Source organism: Eumetopias jubatus, unplaced genomic scaffold (genome assembly GCF_037043125.1).
Source record: "Eumetopias jubatus isolate StellerSeaLion01/CBP00866 unplaced genomic scaffold, mEumJub1_p1.0 scaffold_8, whole genome shotgun sequence".
NCBI lineage: Eukaryota > Metazoa > Chordata > Mammalia > Carnivora > Otariidae > Eumetopias > Eumetopias jubatus.
The window spans coordinates 78,664,081-78,683,919 of NW_028274814.1; the positions used below are offsets into that span (position 1 = coordinate 78,664,081).

The following is a 19,839-nucleotide window of genomic DNA, read 5'->3' on the forward strand; positions in this document are numbered from 1 at the left end:
TGCTTCTCCCTTTCACACTCCCCCTGCTTGTGTTCCCTCTCTCTCTGTGTCTCTGCCAAATAAATAAATAAAATCTTTAAAAAAAAAAAAGACTTAGGTTCTAATACAGACTCTGCTTATTACTTAGACAAGATACTTTATCTCTCATCATATATAGAACTTCCTTTTTAAGCAGTATGGCTAACTAAAGAACCTGGAAACATTCCTGTTATAAAATACCTAGAAATACAGAATGAAAAATAACATTTATCATTTAAAATGCATATACCGTAACACAAAAAGTAAAGGATATCTCTAGGGACTAAAAATATAGAGGGCACTAAAAACCAGAGTGGTAAGCCTGAGCTAGGTAACTCTGATGTGTTTTACCAGTCTCAATAAAAATTGGGTTTTACCACGCAGGGCCCTGAAGCCCAAGACTTGTCCTGGGTTAGGATTTGGGGCTAAGGTCTTTTTTTTTTTAAGATTTTTTTTTATTTATGTGAGAGAGAGAGAGATCACAAGTAGGCAGGCAGGCAGGCAGAGGGAGAGGGAGAAGCAGGCTCCCTGCTGAGCAGGGAGCCCGATGCGGGGCTTGATCCCAGGACACTGGGATCATGACCTGAGCGAAGGCAGACGCTTAACCAACTGAGCCACCCAGGTGCCCCTGGGGCTAAGGTCTTATATAAAAGTGAGATCCTAAAAATATTTCACCTTCAGGGAATGGGTGAAGTAGAACAAATCTTCCCACTGACTTTTGAACACAATATTCTTCTGTATGTGTTTAGAGGGATATTTTAAAAGACAAAAAGAATTGCAAATCTTTAATTGTATTCAGTGTTTTATCATTAGTAATATGTTGTAGTTTATTAGTAATACTTTTTGAATATTATAGAATAAAGCAAGTTAATAAAAACTTATAGTATACAGAAAAGAAATACATGTTTAAAATTATTTAAGAAAAAGCCTTTTAATGTTATATTTGAATTGAAGATGTTATTATGAACTCATGTTGTAAAAAACAAAATCTCCTACCTCTATCCACTGAAAAAACCTAGAAATAATGACTCCCCAATAACAATAAACACAACCAGCTCCTAGATTTTGGTTTCAAAGTACTACTCCCCACCAAAAAGAGCCAGGAGAAATAGTCAATTTCACATTATGCAGTGAGACGAGAAATGAAAATTTTAAGGACTGGAAAGAAAGAAAAAAACTGTTATTATTTATAGACAATACAGTTATTTTCTATCTACATAGAAAAACCAAGAAAGCAAGAAATTATAAGAATTCATCAAGATTGCTGGATATTAAATTGATATACAAAAATGAAAACAGAATATGCAGTTATGGGCGCCTGGGTGGCTCAGTTGGTTAAGCGACTGCCTTCGGCTTAGGTCATGATCCTGGAGTCCCGGGATCGAGTCCCACATCGGGCTCCCTGCTTGGCGGGGAGTCTGCTTCTCCCTCTGACCCTCTTCCCTCTCATGCTTTCTATCTCTCATTCTCTCTCTCTCTGAAATAAATAAATAAAATTAAAAAAAAAAACAATATGCAGTTATTCTCAAATCACCCAGAGCAGAGGTGGGTGGGGGGGAGAATGGGTGAAATAAATAAAAAGTATTAAGAGTACACTTATCTTGATGAGCACTGAGAAATGTATAGAATTGTTGAATCATTATATTGTAATTAATACAATGCTGTATGTTAATTATACTTGAATTTAAAAAAAAAAACCTTAGGAATAAATCCAGTAAAATTAGCATATCTATTTTATTTAAAAAATTTTTTTTAAAGATTTATTTTATTTTAGAGAGAGCATGCACGAACAGGGAGGCATAGAGAGAGGGAAAGAGAGAACCTCCAGCAGACTCCCCACTGAGAGCAAAGCCTGCTGCGGGGGGCTAGATCCCACAACCTGAGACCATATCCACATCTGAAATCAAGAGTCCTCCAACTCAACCAACTGAGCCACCAGGCGCTCCTTGGCATATCTATTTTAAAGAACAACTTGGTGTTATGTAACGAATTTGTAGATGCCCTAATATTCAAGAATTCTAGTGGTTATACACACTGGAGACATTCTCTCACTCTTCACAGAAGATGTGATTTTTTTTCTTTTTTAATTGCTTACAATGTGATAAAGTTGTTTTAAGCACTGACGATTCAGCAGCAAGTAAGCATAGGAATGTTCATTCCCGCATTTTTCATAGTAGCCAAACATTGGAAACAATGTAAGTGGCCATCAACAGGAGAATGAATAAATTGGCTATTTTCATACCATGGAAATGTTACGTAGCAGTTAAAATAAATAAGAGATGCATTTATCAATGCACAAAAAAAATCTAAAAAAACGATGTTATGTGAAAAAAGCAAATTGAATACAGATAAGTATGATAATGATATTTATGTAAGGCAAAACAATAGTATATATTACCTATGGATATATATATATACATCATAATAGTGCAAAAACATGTATCAAGATAAACCAAATTCAAGGCAGAAATCTCTGTGAATAGGAGGGGATGGGATTTATGAGGGACTTCATGGGGGCTTCAACTGCCATCTATTTTATTGTATTAAACCGACTATCATGTAGTGAGTGTTCATTATGTTTTATATGCCTGAAACAGTTTATAATAACTTAAATTATAGTGTTATATTACAATTAAATGTTATGAAGTAAAAATTTTTTTTGAAGTAAAAATGATTTGAAAAATACTACTGAAAAGTGTAAGTTGTTACTGTTGGTGCTTCATTAAACTTTCTACCTTTCTCAGTAGGCTAAGATGAGGAAATATTGATGCTAAATTAATACCTGATACTTAATTAAACCACCCTTTCTTGAAATAAAATCTAGCACATACCTTCTATTTCTAGAAATGTTCTGCTTTTCTAAATTTTGAAATTAATTTTTTATGTGCTGTTATCACTCGTGTATTAATCATTCCCAGTGAGATGGTTGTATGGACTCTCACTGACACTAAAGAGTGATACATACCATTTTTTCCGTTACTCTCTATCATAGACGTCAGTTGCCAACTGACAAACTGATGCCAGAATTAAATGATCCTGTTGTCTTTTCCAGATAAGTGCGGTGCGTGCAATAGTTCCCAATAAGAGCAATAATGAAATCATCCTGGTTTTACAGCACTTTGATAATTGTGTGGACAAAACAGTACAAGCGTTCATGGAAGGTAATCCTTGTTCGATTTTTAAATAAGTTTGTGTTTGTTCAAACAGAAGTTCCTTCAGACTTTTGTAACATTCATTCAGCAATCTGGTGTTTCATAGATGATATAGCAGACCCCATGATGACGTGGCATTTTTTTTTAAAGATACCTCTTAAAGATACCTCTTTCAGCCCTAGAAGTAATTCATTCATAAGCTGTATGATATCTTAGAATGAGACACAAGCTGAGAAAACGCCACCATTTTATTCAAAATGTTCTCTATTGGTTTTAAGAACAAATTGTGTGGCTAGTGGTATAAGGGACTTGATTGGAATTGGGTTGAATAAGAATTTAAGAAACTCCTAGTGACAAACCAGTGATCCAGCGGCCCAGCAACAGATGACAAATTCAGGGATTCAGCATTCTCTTCCAGGATCCTATACCATTTAGTTTGGTTCCTGCAAGTGACTAGAATGTTTAGGGTTTCAGTTTCCTTATCTAACATATAGAAGAATAGTGTGTTTAGCCAAGCTTTCAGTTTATAGAGTTGAGGAGTGTTTTATAAACTTCTTTCTACATAACTTGTTTGGGAAAAACTTTGCCTGAAGCTATTGCTTCACTGAACAGCAGCACCAGATTAGGTCTTCCTGTTTCTGTTCTGAATTTGTCCATGTATAAGAAACAGACCCAAATACTGTAAGATTTTTCTTTATCATCATCTGTTTTCTTTATCATGTTAGTATTGGGGTCTAGGGTAGTGTATAGCTCTCTCTAAAACAACATAGCCAAGGTGATATGTGATCTTCTAGAGGGGAGGGGATGGCATATTTGGGCTGAAACCAGTTATCTTTGTATTTGGTCTAAACTATATAAATAAAACAATCTTCAAAATGTTCAGGCTACATTACTCTCTTCTTAGAAGAACTTACTAAGGAAATTACATGGAGAACGGGGATCTAAATGGACAGGTGTTCCATAAGTATAGTGTGATTGTCTTACTACATTAGCTCAGAGCCTTGAACCTTAATCTTTCCCTATTAGGAACTTTGGAAATTGTCCAGCAATTACAAAATGCAGGGACACTAATTCCTGGTTGACCATGCATGTGGCAGGAGAGAAAATCTGTAATTGGTTTCTTTTACAGGTAGTGCCAGTGAAGTACTCAAAGAATGGACAGTAACAGGCAAGAAAAAGGTAAAAATGAATTAAATTTAAAACCATGATATTGGCATTTGTATTATTAAAAAAATTTAGGCCCTGCAAAAATATTTGAAAGAAAAGATTTACCTATGCCACTTCACTTCATCTGGTTTAAAAAAGTCTTCAGTGACACTGAAACACAGCTGTGTACGTAGAGTACCACACAGTCTCTTCCATGTGATTTAAGGCTTGAACTGACGACCCTGAGGTTGAGAGTCATGCTCTAAAGATTGAGCCAGCAAGGCCCCCCTCTGTTCACTTTTCTTCCATATTTTTTCTTTCTGTTCCTCAGACTTGACAATTTCCATTCTCCGGTCTTCAAGTTCACTGAGTTTTTTCTTTTGTCTGCTGAAATCTGCCTTTGAATCCCTTTAGTGAATTTTAAAATTTCAGTTACTCTACTTTTCAGCTCCAGTATTTCTTTATTAATTTCTTTTAGGTTATCTATCTCTTTATGGATACTTCCATTTTGTTCATACTTTGTTTTCTTGATTTTCTCCACCATCTTCTTGTAGTTTTTTGAGCAACTTTAAGACAGTTATTTTCTTTTCTTTTAAGTTTTCAATTAAATTCCGGTTAGTCACCATATAGTGATTCGACACTTCCCTACAACTCTCAGTGCTCTCATCACAAGTGCTCTCCTTCATTGCCATCCCCTATCTCACCCACCTTCCCTCTGGTGACCAGCAGTTTGTTCTCTATAGTTAAGAGTAAGACAGTTATTTTCGTCTTTAATGTATCTGCCAAGAGATCTTTTTCAGGGGCAGTTTCTGTTGATTTTTTTTCCCTTTAAATAGGCCATACTTGTTTTTTGTGTGGTTTTTGTGCCTTGGGATTTTTTGTTGAAAACTGGACATTTGAATCTAACAATGTGGTAACTTTGGAAATCAGATTCTCCCCCTTCCTCAGGGTTTGCTTATTTTTTGTTATTGTTAGTTTTCTGGGGCACTGCTCTTTGTATTCCCCTGGCAGTCACTCAGCCCAAGAGGGTGGGGCTTGCAACAATGGGAGGAGGTCCAGCTGTGGCTGCCTGCCTCTTTGTCTGCACCTCTGTAATCAAAAGCGGTAGTCAGTGATCAGAGCCTAGATCACCAGTATTTGGAGGACGGGGTTCTTTTTGTCTACCCTGGCTCCCATAATTTGTGCAAGTTGCTCCAAGAACAGGTGTGCAGCTGCTTGTCCCCTAGGGTAACTGCTTCTATACTAGGAGCTGATACTAACTGAAATTAACCACAGTTTACTATCCAGGTCTTCACCTGCAAATTGCAAGCCTTCAGTAGACTCCAGAGTTCCAAAATAGTTACATCAGATGGGTCCTGCCAGCGTGGTTGTTGTCTAGGGAGACAGATTACTGGTGCTTCCTCCTCTGTCATCTTCCCAGAATCCTCTGCAGTGCAGTTTTAATTTATGTCTCTTACTAGACTGAGGTTGCACTTCGTTCCGTATGTTTCTATCCTATACCATTTTTTTCTGTTGGGTTATTGTTTTCTTTGTTTTTTGTTAGAACTCTGTATAAATTTAGTTCTTTGTATATAGGTTGGACATTGTTTTTCACATTTTAAAATTTACGTTTTGATTTTGCTTATGGTAAGTTTTACCATGCATAAATTTTTGTATTTATGTGTTTGAATTCATCCAAAGCATTTTACATAGTTATTTTAGTCAGTAGCTCAACATATGCAAAAATGTGTTCAATTTCTGGAAGAGCATATGAGAAATTGGTAACATTGATTATCTTTGGTAACTAGAGTTACCTCTCTGAATTGTGGGCGTCTTCTTTTTCTTTTCTTTTTTTCAAATCTTTAATAATCATTAGAACAAAAAGAAGAAAAGCAAACCCAAGCCTGCAGCAGAACCAAGTAACAGTATCCCAGATTCCGGTAAATCAGTATCCATTCAAGAGGAACAGTCTGTGCCTTCTTCAGAGAAAGGTGGTATTAATGGTTACCATGTCAACGGTGCCATCAATGATACTGAGTCTGTGGACTCTCTCAGTGAGGGTATGGAGATACTTTCAGTAGATGCCAGAGAATTGGAAGATCCTGAGTCGGCCACACCACATATGCTGGATAGAACAGGTGAGTTTATTAACAGGTCTTGGAAAGTTGCCTTCTGTTGAAAAATACAAGGGCTTCCTGGTTGAGAAAGCAATCAATAAATTACATTTAGTTTTAGTCTTTTACTTTTTAGTTTTTGTTGCCTTTTATGTGAAAGAGTCTCATTTTGTACAGTTGATTCTTGAACAACATGGTTTGGACTGTGTGGGTTTACCTATATGTGGATCTTTTTTTTTTTTTTCAAAAAATACAGTACTGTAAATATATTTTCTCTTCCTAATGATTTTCTAAATAACATCTTCTTTTCTGTAGCTTACTTTATTGTAAGACTACAGGATATAATACATATAAAGAATAAAATAAATATGTGTTTATCAACTGTTTATGTTACTGGTAAGGCTTCTGGTCAACAGTAGACTATTAAGTTTTGGGAGAGTCAAAGTTATATACAGATTTTCAACTGTGGGGGGCTGGGAGGGTCAGTGTCCCAACGCCCATGTTGTTTAAGGGTCAAATGTAATTATCAAAGGCCAAGAAAAATATAGGTTTTATTACATTGTCTCATATTTTAATTTTAATTTAAGTCAATCTTGTGGACATCTTCTAACTTAATAATCCCTTAGTAGTTAGAGATTACAGAAGGTGACCTTAAGATTTTTTTAATTGTGTACTTACTAAGAAAATGATGATGATGAGATGATGTCGATGGCGTTATTCTAAGACTCAACACAGTGAGGAATGTATAATAATAACTGCAATCCCATGGCTTTCATGAGAAGTAGATTGTTGGTTTTTATAGTCCCACATTTGTTTTCTAGTAAGGATTTAAGATTAGTGTTGTAAATTCACGTATCTTGCACATTTATTAATTATTTTGAATGTTGGGAAGATATTGGGAATATCTCTTTTATTTTTTTTTAAAGATTTATTTATTTGAGAGAGGGAGTGCACACATAGAAGAGGGGCAGAGGGAGAGAGAAAGAGAAACCTAAGCAGACTCGTGCTGTGCTTGGAGCCCAACATGGGGCTCGATCTCATGGCCCTGAGATCAGGCCCTGACCTGAAACCAAGAATCAGATCCTTAACCGATTATGCTACCCAGGCACCTCAGGAATATCTCTTTTAAAATTGGTTTTTTAATTACTTATTTGTTAATCTCTTGCCCCTTGCTCTGTTGCTGCTAGCCTTATTAGTGTAATGACAATTTAAGAATTATTCCATACTTCTTAGATGTTCTTTTATTGATTAGTTTGCTCATACAAAAAGACTTAGAGAAAGATATAGCACCTATGCTGACCTCAACCAAACCAAAGATAGTGGCTTCCTTTTTTTTCTGAGCTGGCTCTCTTCTTATTTCCTCTTTGCCCTTTTCCTAAAACATTTAAAATTCTTCGTTCCCTGGAACAGTGTAAAATTCTTTTTTCCTCAACGTAACTTACAGAAGCTATCAGAAATTAGTGCTATTGACTCTCTTCACTTCCTTGTGCCCAGAGCTACCAAGATAGAGGGAACAAGCTAGCTTATCTAGCGATGTGTCATCTTCATTCAGGATGCAGCTTAGGGCTGAGCCAGATGCTACTTGTAGCCTCGTCCAACTGCTTCTGTTCTTTGTTCTATTTTGTCAGTTGTTTTTGTTCACAGCCTTTAAGAGGCGTAGTTTTGCCTGAAACATTTTTACCTTCCTTATTTGTTTATACTTAAGACTGCTTGATTGATATACCCTAAATTTTACTCTAAAAATACTGGCCTCTTTCTTTGACAGGGTCCATGCTGGAGAATGGCATCTCTGATTTTGAGCCCAAGTCTTCGACTACGCAGTCTACTCAGAATTCTCAACAAAATAGGAATGCTGCCAAAATTCTTTCAAGACCTACCACAGCACCTCAGTTTTCAAATCTGGGGATGGAAGATGTTCCGCTCTCCTCCACCAACAAAAAGCTAGGTAAATCAGAAGCCTACCTTTGAAAGAAAACAAAAAAAATCTGTTTTTGGCTAGCGAGGGCAGATTATCTCCTTGTTGCCACAGATAAGGTCTCAAAATGGTAGCAGGTAATGCGTTTTCTGTTTTTAAGGCAGTAACTACCCCTCTCTAACTCCATGTGCACAGTTGGAGTTTGGTACTATTTTAGATGTTCTACAGTCTTGTTACAATGACAGAGATCCTTTTAGTGAATGAAAGTCAAACTCTACTGGTCAGGATGACTTTTCTGCTAACATTAACTTGTTTCTTTTATTTGCTTTACTGCAACATTTTTGTACCGTTTCCTTCCTTTTTATCTCCTGGTTGACTTAATAGTAAAAAGATCTGCCATCTCTGACATGACATTTTAAAAAAATATTTTCATTTCTCTTCACAACTTCGTGCTCTTAGTAATATCTGTCAGACTTTAGCTTTAAACAAGATCATTTCCTTTTAAGTAAGTACTCAGCATTGACTTGTGGTAGCTCTTTGCCTTTTTTCTTTAACTGTAATAATCATTTAAATAATCAGCCAATAATTAAACAGGTAGAGATGATAGAGTGTCATACATCTAAGCAAGGTGGTCCACTCCACTAAACAAATGAAACATAGAAATGTAAGACACTTGTAACCTGTAGCGCTTTATTGAATTATTTATTCCACACGAGCTAAATTTAGTGAAGCTTTCCTTTTAAATCTAATGTAACCCTCAGCTTGGTGCAGAAAAGCACATCAAAAATATTCAGTCATACAAAAAGAAAAGGATGATGCTTGAAAACTTTTAAGTAGATTTGGAAAGAAATGAAGAGGAATTTAAATAAAAAGTTGAAAATCTGTATCTTGGTACATTATAAACTTCTTAGATCCATGATCCCACCTATCAACTATATATATAACTTTGACATTAGTGAATATAGAGAGGTCAGTAGAACTCTTAGAAACTGGTTAGAATGTGTTGGGTAGGTAAATATATTTCATCTTTATCTACAAAGTTGGCTTATCCACATATAATGCTTCAAACTGTACTACAGAGAGAGAATTTTATTAATTTTGTAGTGTCTACATGGTGAATTATATTCTACTGAATCCTGTCACTTAGAGAGTTTTGAAACTTTGGTACCTATTCAAATACTTATATTTTAGCCTTTTTTCTATGTTTTATTTCATTTTGAATAGTTTTTGAAGTTGCTATCTTCAAATTCATTAACCTTTTTTTTCAACAGTTTCTAATCTGCTGTCAGTCCCATCCAGTGTATTTTTCATCTGAGACATTGTCTTTTTTTCATCTCTTAGAGGTTCAGTTGGGGTTTTTTAAAGTATCATCCATGTCTGTCCTTAACATGTTTATGCTTTCCTCTACCTTCTTGAACATATGATACCTGATTATATAGCTGTTTTGATGTCCTTATTTACTTGATTCTACTACATCTGTGACATTTCTGCATCTGCTTCTGTTAGTTGATTTTTCTCTTCACTATGGGTCATATTTGTCTGCCTCTTTGTATGCCTAGCAATTTTTTCTTGGATACCAGACGTGAATTTTTCTTTTTTGATTGCTAGAAATATTTTTTTTTTAAGATTTTATTTATTTATTTGACAGAGAGAGACACAGCGAGAGCGGGAACACAAGCAGGGGGAGTGGGAGAGGGAGAAGCTGGCTTCCTGCTGAGCAGGGAGCCTGATGTGGGGCTCAATCCCAGGACCCTGGGATCGTGACCTGAGCCAAAGGCAGATGCTTAATGACTGAGCCACCCAGGCGCCCCATGATTGCTAGATATTTTTGTGTTTTATTCAGGTGTTCTTTTTTTTTTTAAGATTTTATTTATTTATTAGAGAGAGAGCACAAGCACAAGAAGGGGAGCAGCAGAGGGAGAGGGAGAAGCAGATTCCCCACTGATCAGGGAGCCCAACTCAGGGCTCCATCCCAGGACCCTGAGATCATGACCTGAACCAAAGCCAGACGCTTAACCCACTGAGCCACCTAGGCGCCCTATTTTAAGTATTCTTATGATTTGTTCTGGACTGTTATTTGGTAACAGTTTGAGGCTTGCTTTTAAGTGCTGTTAGGCAGAACTAGAGTAGCCTTTAGAGAGAATTTTGCCTCATTACTGAGGCAGTACCCTTCCAAGTGCTCTACTGGTGCCCCATTCTGGCTGGTGTGAACACGAACTATTTGTGGTCTGGGTGAGGTCTGGGGATTGTTCTACCTGTTCCTTTCTACTGGTTCTTTTTCCTGTCTCAGTAGTTTCCTCACACCGATGCATTCAGAATTCTCTGTAGATTCCTGTACAATTTTCTCATCTTTGTATAGCTCTCTCCTCTCCAGTATTCTGCCCTTAGAATACTCGCCACCTTGGCCTCCCCGGTTCTCAACTCTGTCCCCTCAATTCAGGATTAGGATTTCTCCTCCTTGCACTGCAGCCTGGAAACTTGCGGCAGTAGGTTGGGGCAATCATAGGCCTCACTTCGTTTCTGTTTTCTCAGGGAAAAAGTACTGCCTAATGTCTGTTTTATGAAAACCCAGTTTCATATGTTTTGTCTGTGTGTATGTGTTTAGTTGTTTAAGACAGGAGGATAAATCCAACTCCTATTACTCCATCTTGGCCAGGATACCTTTTTTTTTTTTTTTTAATTTTATTTATTTACTTGAGAGAGAGAGAGCATGAGAGGGGGGAGGGTCAGAGGGAGAAGCAGACTCCCCGCTGAGCAGGGAGCCCGATGCAGGACTCAGTCCCGGGACTCCAGGATCATGACCTGAGCCGAAGGCAGTTCCTTAACCAACTGAGCCACCCAGGTGCCTCACCCCTCTTTTTTTTAAATCTATGAAAACATCAATTTTTTGTCGAGGAGGGTGGCCACTTAGGGAACTTTCTTAGTCCATGTGACATGTGTTACGTTACATGCGTGGGTGTTCATATCCACCTTTCAAGTTACCTGTGCTCCTTTTTTATATTAATTCTTGGGGCTTTTTTCCCCAAGGTTCCAATATTGAAAAATCTGTGAAAGACCTCCAGCGCTGCACAGTGTCTCTTGCACGGTATCGAGTTGTAGTTAAAGAAGAGATGGATGCTTCCATTAAGAAAATGAAACAAGCTTTTGCTGAGTTGCAGAGCTGGTAAGTTAAGTTGCCTTTGATCACAATGGCACAAAAAGGATCACTTATGAAGATGGTCAGCCACTCCCAGGTTCTTTAATTCCTGACTCTTAACTGCTCTATATAGTAGGGAGAAACTTAGAAGTCCTATGGTATATTTAACTTTCTGCTTCATTCAACTCCTTTTGGTTGCAGTGTGGGAATGGGTGGTACAAAGAACTCATGTTCTAGGAATGGGCCTGAGGTTGATAGTGTTCGGAAAGGGATAAATAATTATAGAATAGATCATGCATCCTTACTTTAGGGTCTGTCTCTTAAACCAAGAACCTGCAACAAATGACATGATGTTTTTGAACAAAGTTATGAAGTAGAAAAGATCTGTTTTTGCTTTCCTACCTCCTGTCATCCTTCCTAATTGAACCTGCCTGAATTGTCTCTTCTGTGCCTTATTATTAGTCATTGACTTATTTTAATTTTGTGTTTTTCAAACTATGTTCTAAAAAATACTCGTATCTTAAAATATATTAATATGTGTTCTATAGGGGAAATAGGGTTTGGTAATTAAAGAGATTTGAAAACATTTTACTACTGGACTTCTTCAGTGCTTTTCCAATGCTGATGTGCACTGCAAAGCTACAAGAGGGAGCTATACTGTGCTGTTTCTCAGGTGTATTTGATTATAGAATCTTTTGGGGGGAGAAGTATATTCTAATGTTTTTGAACACTGCAGCTGTTTTAACTATCAGATATTAAGGTGTTAACTAATACTGAAACCATAACTCCTTTCTGGGGAGGTATTTGTATTTTATAAGGGACTTTTTTGAAAACAGAAAAGCCCTGAGGACCGAATTCAGTAAAGTGGTTGAAAGACAAGCAGCTAGGTTGATGTTTGGGGATTTAAGACTGTCTACTCTGCTTCTTTGTAAAATATACCTAGATCTGAAATGTGAGAGGACGGGTTCATGAATACAGAGAACCCTACCCCACTCTTCCTCCCAACGCTCCATCTATTTTCTTGCCTGTCTGTAGTCATATTCAGCCATGTCTCTGTTCATAAACTTAGTTTGGTCACTTCATGCCACAGAAAACAAGAGATAGAGGAAATGTAGATAGCCTCAGTCCTCCAGCAGAATTGAAGATGGGGTGAATTAACGAAGATGTAGAATAAAGCCTCCAAAAAGTTGCTGACACCTACTTTTATCATTTGCAAAATGTAGAATGGTCCACTAAATCATCATAACCAAAAAGTACTTTTAAGATAGATAATTCATCTGTTGATCTACCCATGCTTTGTCCCGAATCCTGAGTTTTCCCTTTCAGGTTTTATAGCTAGAAACTTAATGTTATATCTTCTGTTTTTCTTACATACATGTTTACTTCAGCCAGATTACTTGTCTCAAGACTTAACATTCACATTTCCTCTTCCATATAATTGTTAATGCCCCTTTTCTATCCTAATATGTTCTTCTATATCTTTATACTTCTCTAAATCCAACCACTTCTCTCAAACTTAAATTAAGCTCTAATTCTTCTGGAAATATTTCTAAGTAATTGGCTTCTACTCTTTCTGAACCATCTGGGAGGAAGCATCATGCCCTTTGACCTGGATTATTATCATATCAGATATTATTGACTCATTTTGAAAAGAATAAAGAGCTAAGAGTAGGTCATCACAACTTTGCTTTGATAAGCCTCTGGTCTCCATCATTGTTTAGCTTACTGATTATTTAGCCACAGGATCTGATTCTATTCAGAACCAGCCTGAACCAGGAAACACAATTCCGGGAGAGAGATTTGTGAGTTCCTGTTGACTTGGAACCCAGCCAGGAGGAGCCTCCTTCAATAAATGACAAATGAAATGGTTTCCTGTCTGGAAACTGTGTATTTAGGATTGATTAGCAGACTTGGCAACCAGGTCAGTTTAACTTGAGGAAAGAGATTTACCTGCCCTTTCCTGCTGGTGCCCTTCTCTCTGGCTGATTGGGTTTTATACTACCTTATTTCAATGCCCCTTGTAGTTACTACTTCGAGACATAATTGGCAGGTGAGCTAACTCCATTTGGCACCGAACCAGAGCTTGGACTTATTGTCACTTAGGAAGCCATTTTTTTGTATTGGTTATAGTATAAAAGAAAAGTAAAGTGTTTTTAACAAATTTGCAATGATAAGATTCCATTACCCCGATGAGGCACTAGGGGAATTATATGGATAACTGCTTTCATTTTGGGGCCCAATGAAAGCTGACACATACCTGTAGGATGGTAAAATCAGAGGCTTTCCAGTATATAAAAACTATAAAACTTAAAATCTGTTTGTTGGTGATCCAGTAATAATCTAGACCCAAGTTTACTTTTCTTGTTCATTCATAAAATTTGTCTGACTTACCTTGTTGGAGCTATTAGTTGACTTAAATTTAAGGCTATTAAGGAACAGGATATGGAATGGAACATGAAGCTAAAGTAGATAAATTATTTTTTTTAAAGATTTTATTTATTTAAGAGAGAGAATGAGAGAGAGAGCACATGAGGGGGGGAGGGTCAGAGGGAGAAGCAGACTCCCCGCCGAGCAGGGAGCCCGATGCGGGACTCGATCCCAGGACTCCAGGATCATGACTTGAGCCGAAGGCAGTCGCCCAACCAACTGAGCCACCCAGGTGCCCGTAGATAAATTATTTTGGATAGTTGTCATGTAATATGTTAGTGAAAATGCTAACAGGAAACACACTCAACTTGCCTTTTAAATAAAAACTTCTATTTTATTGAAAGTCAAAAGACTCATTTAAAAGGAGAAAATGCATAAGAAATTTGAAATTCTACAATACATAAAGTCAATGTAAATTTATGCTTAAGATGGAAATTTTTCCTAGCTGATTCCCCATTTATCTTAGAAAAGTTACTTCCTTTTATTTGAGCTTCCCTTTTCCTCTCATATTAAGCTACCAGTAGTCTTACTTAAGGCTTTTAGATGCTTAAATCTAAAGTCCATATAAAGATGGTGGAAATTTAGGTATCATTTTATGAACCAAAGCATTTTCAAAAATGTCTAAAAAGCATAGAAATAAAGGAATGGGCTGATATAATAATGTGTTACCAAAAAATGTCCATAGCACTCTATAGGTTTAAATTATTCTTCAGTTTTTGCATGTTTAGTACAATGATACCTTATTTCTATTAATACTTGGCCTGCATGGTTTTCGATGTTCTTTAATTTAAAATTTTAACTTTTTAACCATCTGTGAAAATAACTAGTAACATGAAAATTACAGTTTACCAAACATATTCAGTCATATATGATTTATTTATCTGGATTTCTATCCTGCAAAGTAGGAATTTTAAATTTAGCTCTACTGTTTAAAAGGGATTTGAGTCTTAGGTTAAACAATTTGTCTAACGTGACATCATAAGTTGCAAACTGAGTGTTTGAATCTCTGTATTCTAACTCCCAGTAACCTGTGATTGTCATCCCATCTATCACTGATAGCCCACTTCTCACTAAAGCTTGTAAAGAATGCTAGAGACTTGGTACTTGTCATATATATTATTTCCTTCTCAGCTTTTATAAAGTCTATGTGATAGAGAGAATGTAGGGACTAAGGAATTTTGTTATTATGGAACAGGGTAGAATGAGTAGGACCAAGATTTTGACTGAGCCTGTAAAAGCCTTTGTAAGTATTTTTTTAGTTCAATAAAATAAATCTATAAGAAGGAATAGTCCATCCAAATACTACTTTGTAATTCAGAAGCCCTAAATCACTCTTCTTAAGTCACAACTTAAAATGACTTATGATTCACATATCCTTCAGGTTGGATCCTAGTTGTGGGGAAGGTATGAAGATTAAGGGAAAGGTAACTATGGAGTGGGGTCAATTAGAAAAGATTTCTAAAAGGAAATGAATCATTATTAAGCCTTGAAAGACAGGATTTACGTTGGCAGAAAGGATGGGACTAGAACACTGCATTTAGGAGGCCTGATCTAAGCAGAGAGAGGCACAGACGGGACATGTAGGGACTCTGTATCGTGTAGCTACTGCTAAGGGACATGTAGGGACTCTATACCGTGTAGCTACTGCTGAGGGACATGTAGGGACTCTATACCGTGTAGCTACCGCTGAGGGACATGTAGGGACTCTATACCGTGTAGCTACCGCTGAGGGACATGTAGGGACTCTATACCGTGTAGCTACCGCTAAGGGACATGTAGGGACCCTATACCATGTAGCTACCGCTAAGGGACATGTAGGGACTCTATACCGTGTAGCTACTGCTAAGGGGGCAGTAGTTGAAAGTAATAAGGGATGAAGTCAGAGACCAAGGTAAAACGAGAGCATTTGATGAAAGAATCTGAATTTTGTGTTTCTTTTTTTTTTTTTAAGGTTCCATGATTCCTTTTTATGTTTACTGTATATCCCATCATTATAACAGTTTTTAAAAATAGAAGCAAAAGTCCTGTAACTCTACTAACAACACGTAATTAATTTTTTACTTTCTGTGTTTCCTTGTGTTGCCCATCTACATGCATACATAATCTTAATAATTGTAATCATAGTGAGCATAATTTTGTAACATATTCTTTTCACTTGAAGTCATCTTTGATTCACCTCTCTATAACTGCCTACACTGTGCTAGTGTGTGTGCATGTTCATTTAAGAATTTCTAGACAATGGATCTGGAAAGTATAGTGATTTACCAAAGTTAATATGAAAGCATTTTACTGAGTAGATATTCTGCTGAAATTGAGGAATCAAGATGAGTACAGAAATTAGACTAATAGTTGCTGCTGCCATTTATTGAGCCATTATTGTATGTCAGAAGCTTTTAGGCACATATTTCTAATCTGTTTAACAATATCACTTACAGTATTATGCTCACTTTATAGATGAGAAAAGATGGGCACAGAAAAAAATAATCAGCCCAAAGTCATACTTGGTATTAAGTGACACTTTTCTCCTATACCCTGCTTCCTTTTTCTTTGTCTTACCAGGTATCTCTGTTTGCCTTTATTTTTCAGTCTTTGCCTTCCTAAGCTATACCTGTCTCCCTTTAGACATTGCTATCATAATTTGAGAGAGAGGATTTAAAAAAAAACATACAGCCATACCATTTCACATGAGGATTTAGTCAGCTACTGGCTAGATGGCTTAACACTCTAACCATTTTTCCTTACCAGCCAGAAACTTGAACAATAAACTCCTTGGTAATCTGGTTTGCTACTGGTTCTTTTTTTCCTAAATATATTGTAAAATATCATTGAGTTATATGGTCTGTAGTATTACTTTAGAATTGAGACACTTTTTACCACTGGAAAAGATGAGAAAGAAAAGTTATCCATTGAGGTCCTGTTCCAAATGAACAGCTTGTATTCATATCCTAACTTCTTAAAAGCTACTTCAGATGGTTGAAATATGAAATCGCATGTCTACATGCTTTGTAAAGGACTCCAGACAAAGAAGAACCCACCACAACTTTCACAAGATCCAAATTTGATTTAGTAAGGTAGTTCTTTCAATTAATTTTACCTATTTTGTTCAACTCAGTATGATGACCTGGCTACTTAGCTGGGGTTTTTTGTTTTTGTTTTGAGCCTACATGTGTGTACCATACTCCACCAAGGCCAGTGCTTGGGAGTATGGGGTTCTACAAAATCTATGAAACAATCAGTTTTCTGCTAATAAAAACTACTGACAGTTCTCTCGATTGTTTTTATGAGAAGAGGGAAGTGTCTTTGGAGAAATAAAGGTGTTTGCTTTGACTTCTGCTTTGATTGGCTAGTGGAGTTAGAATAAACAAGTTTTAGGTTTTCAGCAAATATAATCAAGTACAAATATTTTCTAACATTATTGAGTGGTTTAGAGTATTGTCCCTTAAAATAATTAGCTGTGGAACTGCCAGAGATGTGTTTCCATTATAACATTGTTTTCTAATGTAACAACCATAAGCAAATGATAGTTAACAATTTTTTGGTACCAAGGAATACCAAAGGCAATAGCTAGAATCAGTAATCTACATGTTAAATATATTAATCAAAGGGTTTGCTTCAAATGATGGACATACAATATATCTGAGAGATATGAATGGTAATACTACAGGAAAAACTATTCTGAGCAACTAAATAAATTACATAAAAGCTGTAGAATAAATTGAGCAAATGGGAAGATAGTAAAAAGTCTTGGTAAGGAGGGAAGGAGATACAGAACTTCAGACATTTACCAATCTTTTCCCTTAGTAACAGTGACAAATCATCTAAAACCATTTTTCATGATTGAAGAAAAGATATGGAAGTTCTCAGCACTGTTATGAGGCTCGGGCTTAATAAGACCTGCTGTCTTTCTAAATAAAGTTCCAGCCGTATTTAGCTGAATTTCATTAGCAGTTTCAGAATCCAGTGTATCAGATGTTTATTGTGGTGTGTTTCCATTCAGGAGAACCTTGAGAGAACAGTTGCAAACTTAGTGCCCTCATGTATTGGCAGGAGCAAGGTAACAGAAAGTCTGACCTTCTGAGTGAGCCTCTCATCACTCTCTGAGAGGACTCCTTGCTTGCATTTATGGCCTCTAAAACTGTTACCTCAAACCACAGGTACTTTTGAATCTCTTGGCCACAGATCTATTCAGGGACTACCGTTTAGCTTAGGAACAGATGAAAAACTTGAGCTTAAGTTTCCACATTGTTAGAAAGCTGTATTACAATAAACTATAGTTTTTAATTCTTAAAAAAGCCTCTGATATTTATCTTTATGCTTAACATACTTTCCACTTTTGAACTCTTCCCACCTTCCCTGTTTATTTGGTAATGTACATATTTCCCCAACTTTTTTTTTTAAGAGTTTATTTATTTATTTGACAGAGACAGAGAGAGAAAGAGCTTGTGAGAAAGCACAAGCAGGGGGAGCCACAGAGGGAGAGGGAGAAGCAGGCTCCCTACTGAGCAGGGAGCCAACCAGGACCCTGGGATCATGATCTGAGTCGAAGGCAGACGTTTAACCGACTGAGCCACCCAGGCACTCCCTCCCCAACTTTTTATTATGAAAACTTTCAAAGATACAAAAAGGATGAAAGGATAGTACTGTGTGTGTTTGTGTGTGTTGTGTTTTTGTGGAACCATTTGGAAGTTGCAGACATCATGACATGTCACCTCTAAATGCTTTAGCCTGGATGACCTAAAAACATGGTCATTCTACACAATTGTAATACATTATGTGATGTACTTTTAATTAAGTTGTTATTATATTGTTTTGTGTTGGTCTCAGCCTATCTGTGGTGATGCTGTCAGCTAGGAATGCCTGGGGGGCACTCACCTGGGTCCCACATTACTTGTGATGAGCCCGTATTTGAGCTAGTATTGTGACTGGATCAGCCCTGGAGGTTCTTATGATTGCAAGACACACCTCAGCAACAGCCATCAGGGAACTTTGAAAAAAAAAACACAAGGTTTATTACTTACATGTCCTAGAGGGTGCATGGCATGCCCAGGGCCACGTGGCAAGGTATGCTAAAACAGAGCACAGATTGGGGTTGACAGTGGGTTGCCTAAGTTTTTGTGGGTTCACTCTTTATTGGTGAATTTAAAATATAAGAGCAAGATTTAAAGAATGGGAAGAAAAGTAGGGCCACTCAAGTTATGTGGGTCACTCAGGGCTTTCTAAAAGAGGAGCTTCATGTGTGGGGCAGCCTGGCTGTGTTGTATAGTTGGCAGTCTGTTTATTTGAGATGTCTTTGAAATGGAGGTCTTGGCAATCAAAAGCTTTAATGTCAGGCGCTTACATCCAATCAGAAAAGCTAACTGTCAGGCATTTATATTTTAACATTGATTCATTTTTATATATTAAAGACTTGTGAAAATTTTAAGGAAAATTGGAATTTTCATCAGGCTTTTTTTTTCTGAGAAAATATCCCAACAGCCTGAGTTAATGAGTAGATTTCTCTGTTTAATTCTTGGCTGACATCACAGGACCTCTCAATAAATGTTATCAATAGATGGCAAGACATTACAAACAACAAACAAGCAATAGAAGCGCTTATTCCTTTTCAGTGGGGGGTTTTGGCATGAGAAAGTTAAACTTTTTTTAATGGCGTGGTTGGATGGTTGTCTGTGCAACTGCCTCTGGATTTCTTATGATCACCAGTGAGTCAGTTGAAAAACAGAGTTTATTTAAATGGATACTAGTCATTCCTGCAGGGGAAAAAAAAGCCAACACGATGTACTTCCTAGCTCCTACTGCCACAGAAAAGTCTGATTGTGACGGTGCAGAACTTTTTTCTTGCTAAATGTGTCACATGACATTCTACTTTTTCATAATAAAGCTTGTAAGCTGCAGAAAGCTTACTTGTTTGCTGAAGTCTTTTAATAAATATTTTACAAGCTTTGCCAGAGACAT

At 36.9% G+C, this 19,839-nt stretch overlaps 1 protein-coding gene across 2 annotated transcripts in view; it reads left to right on the forward strand.

Annotated features, from left to right (window-relative positions):
- The window catches only part of SPATS2 (spermatogenesis associated serine rich 2), a 149,332-nt gene that overhangs the window by 115,985 nt on the left and 13,508 nt on the right, over positions 1 to 19,839 (forward strand). For both annotated transcript variants that reach the window (XM_028125719.2, XM_028125718.2), the window contains exons 4-8: positions 3,071 to 3,179; positions 4,300 to 4,349; positions 6,172 to 6,433; positions 8,175 to 8,354; positions 11,352 to 11,487. In XM_028125719.2, coding sequence (XP_027981520.1) covers positions 3,071 to 3,179; positions 4,300 to 4,349; positions 6,172 to 6,433; positions 8,175 to 8,354; positions 11,352 to 11,487 — 737 coding nt within the window. The remainder of the gene's footprint in view (positions 1 to 3,070; positions 3,180 to 4,299; positions 4,350 to 6,171; positions 6,434 to 8,174; positions 8,355 to 11,351; positions 11,488 to 19,839) is intronic.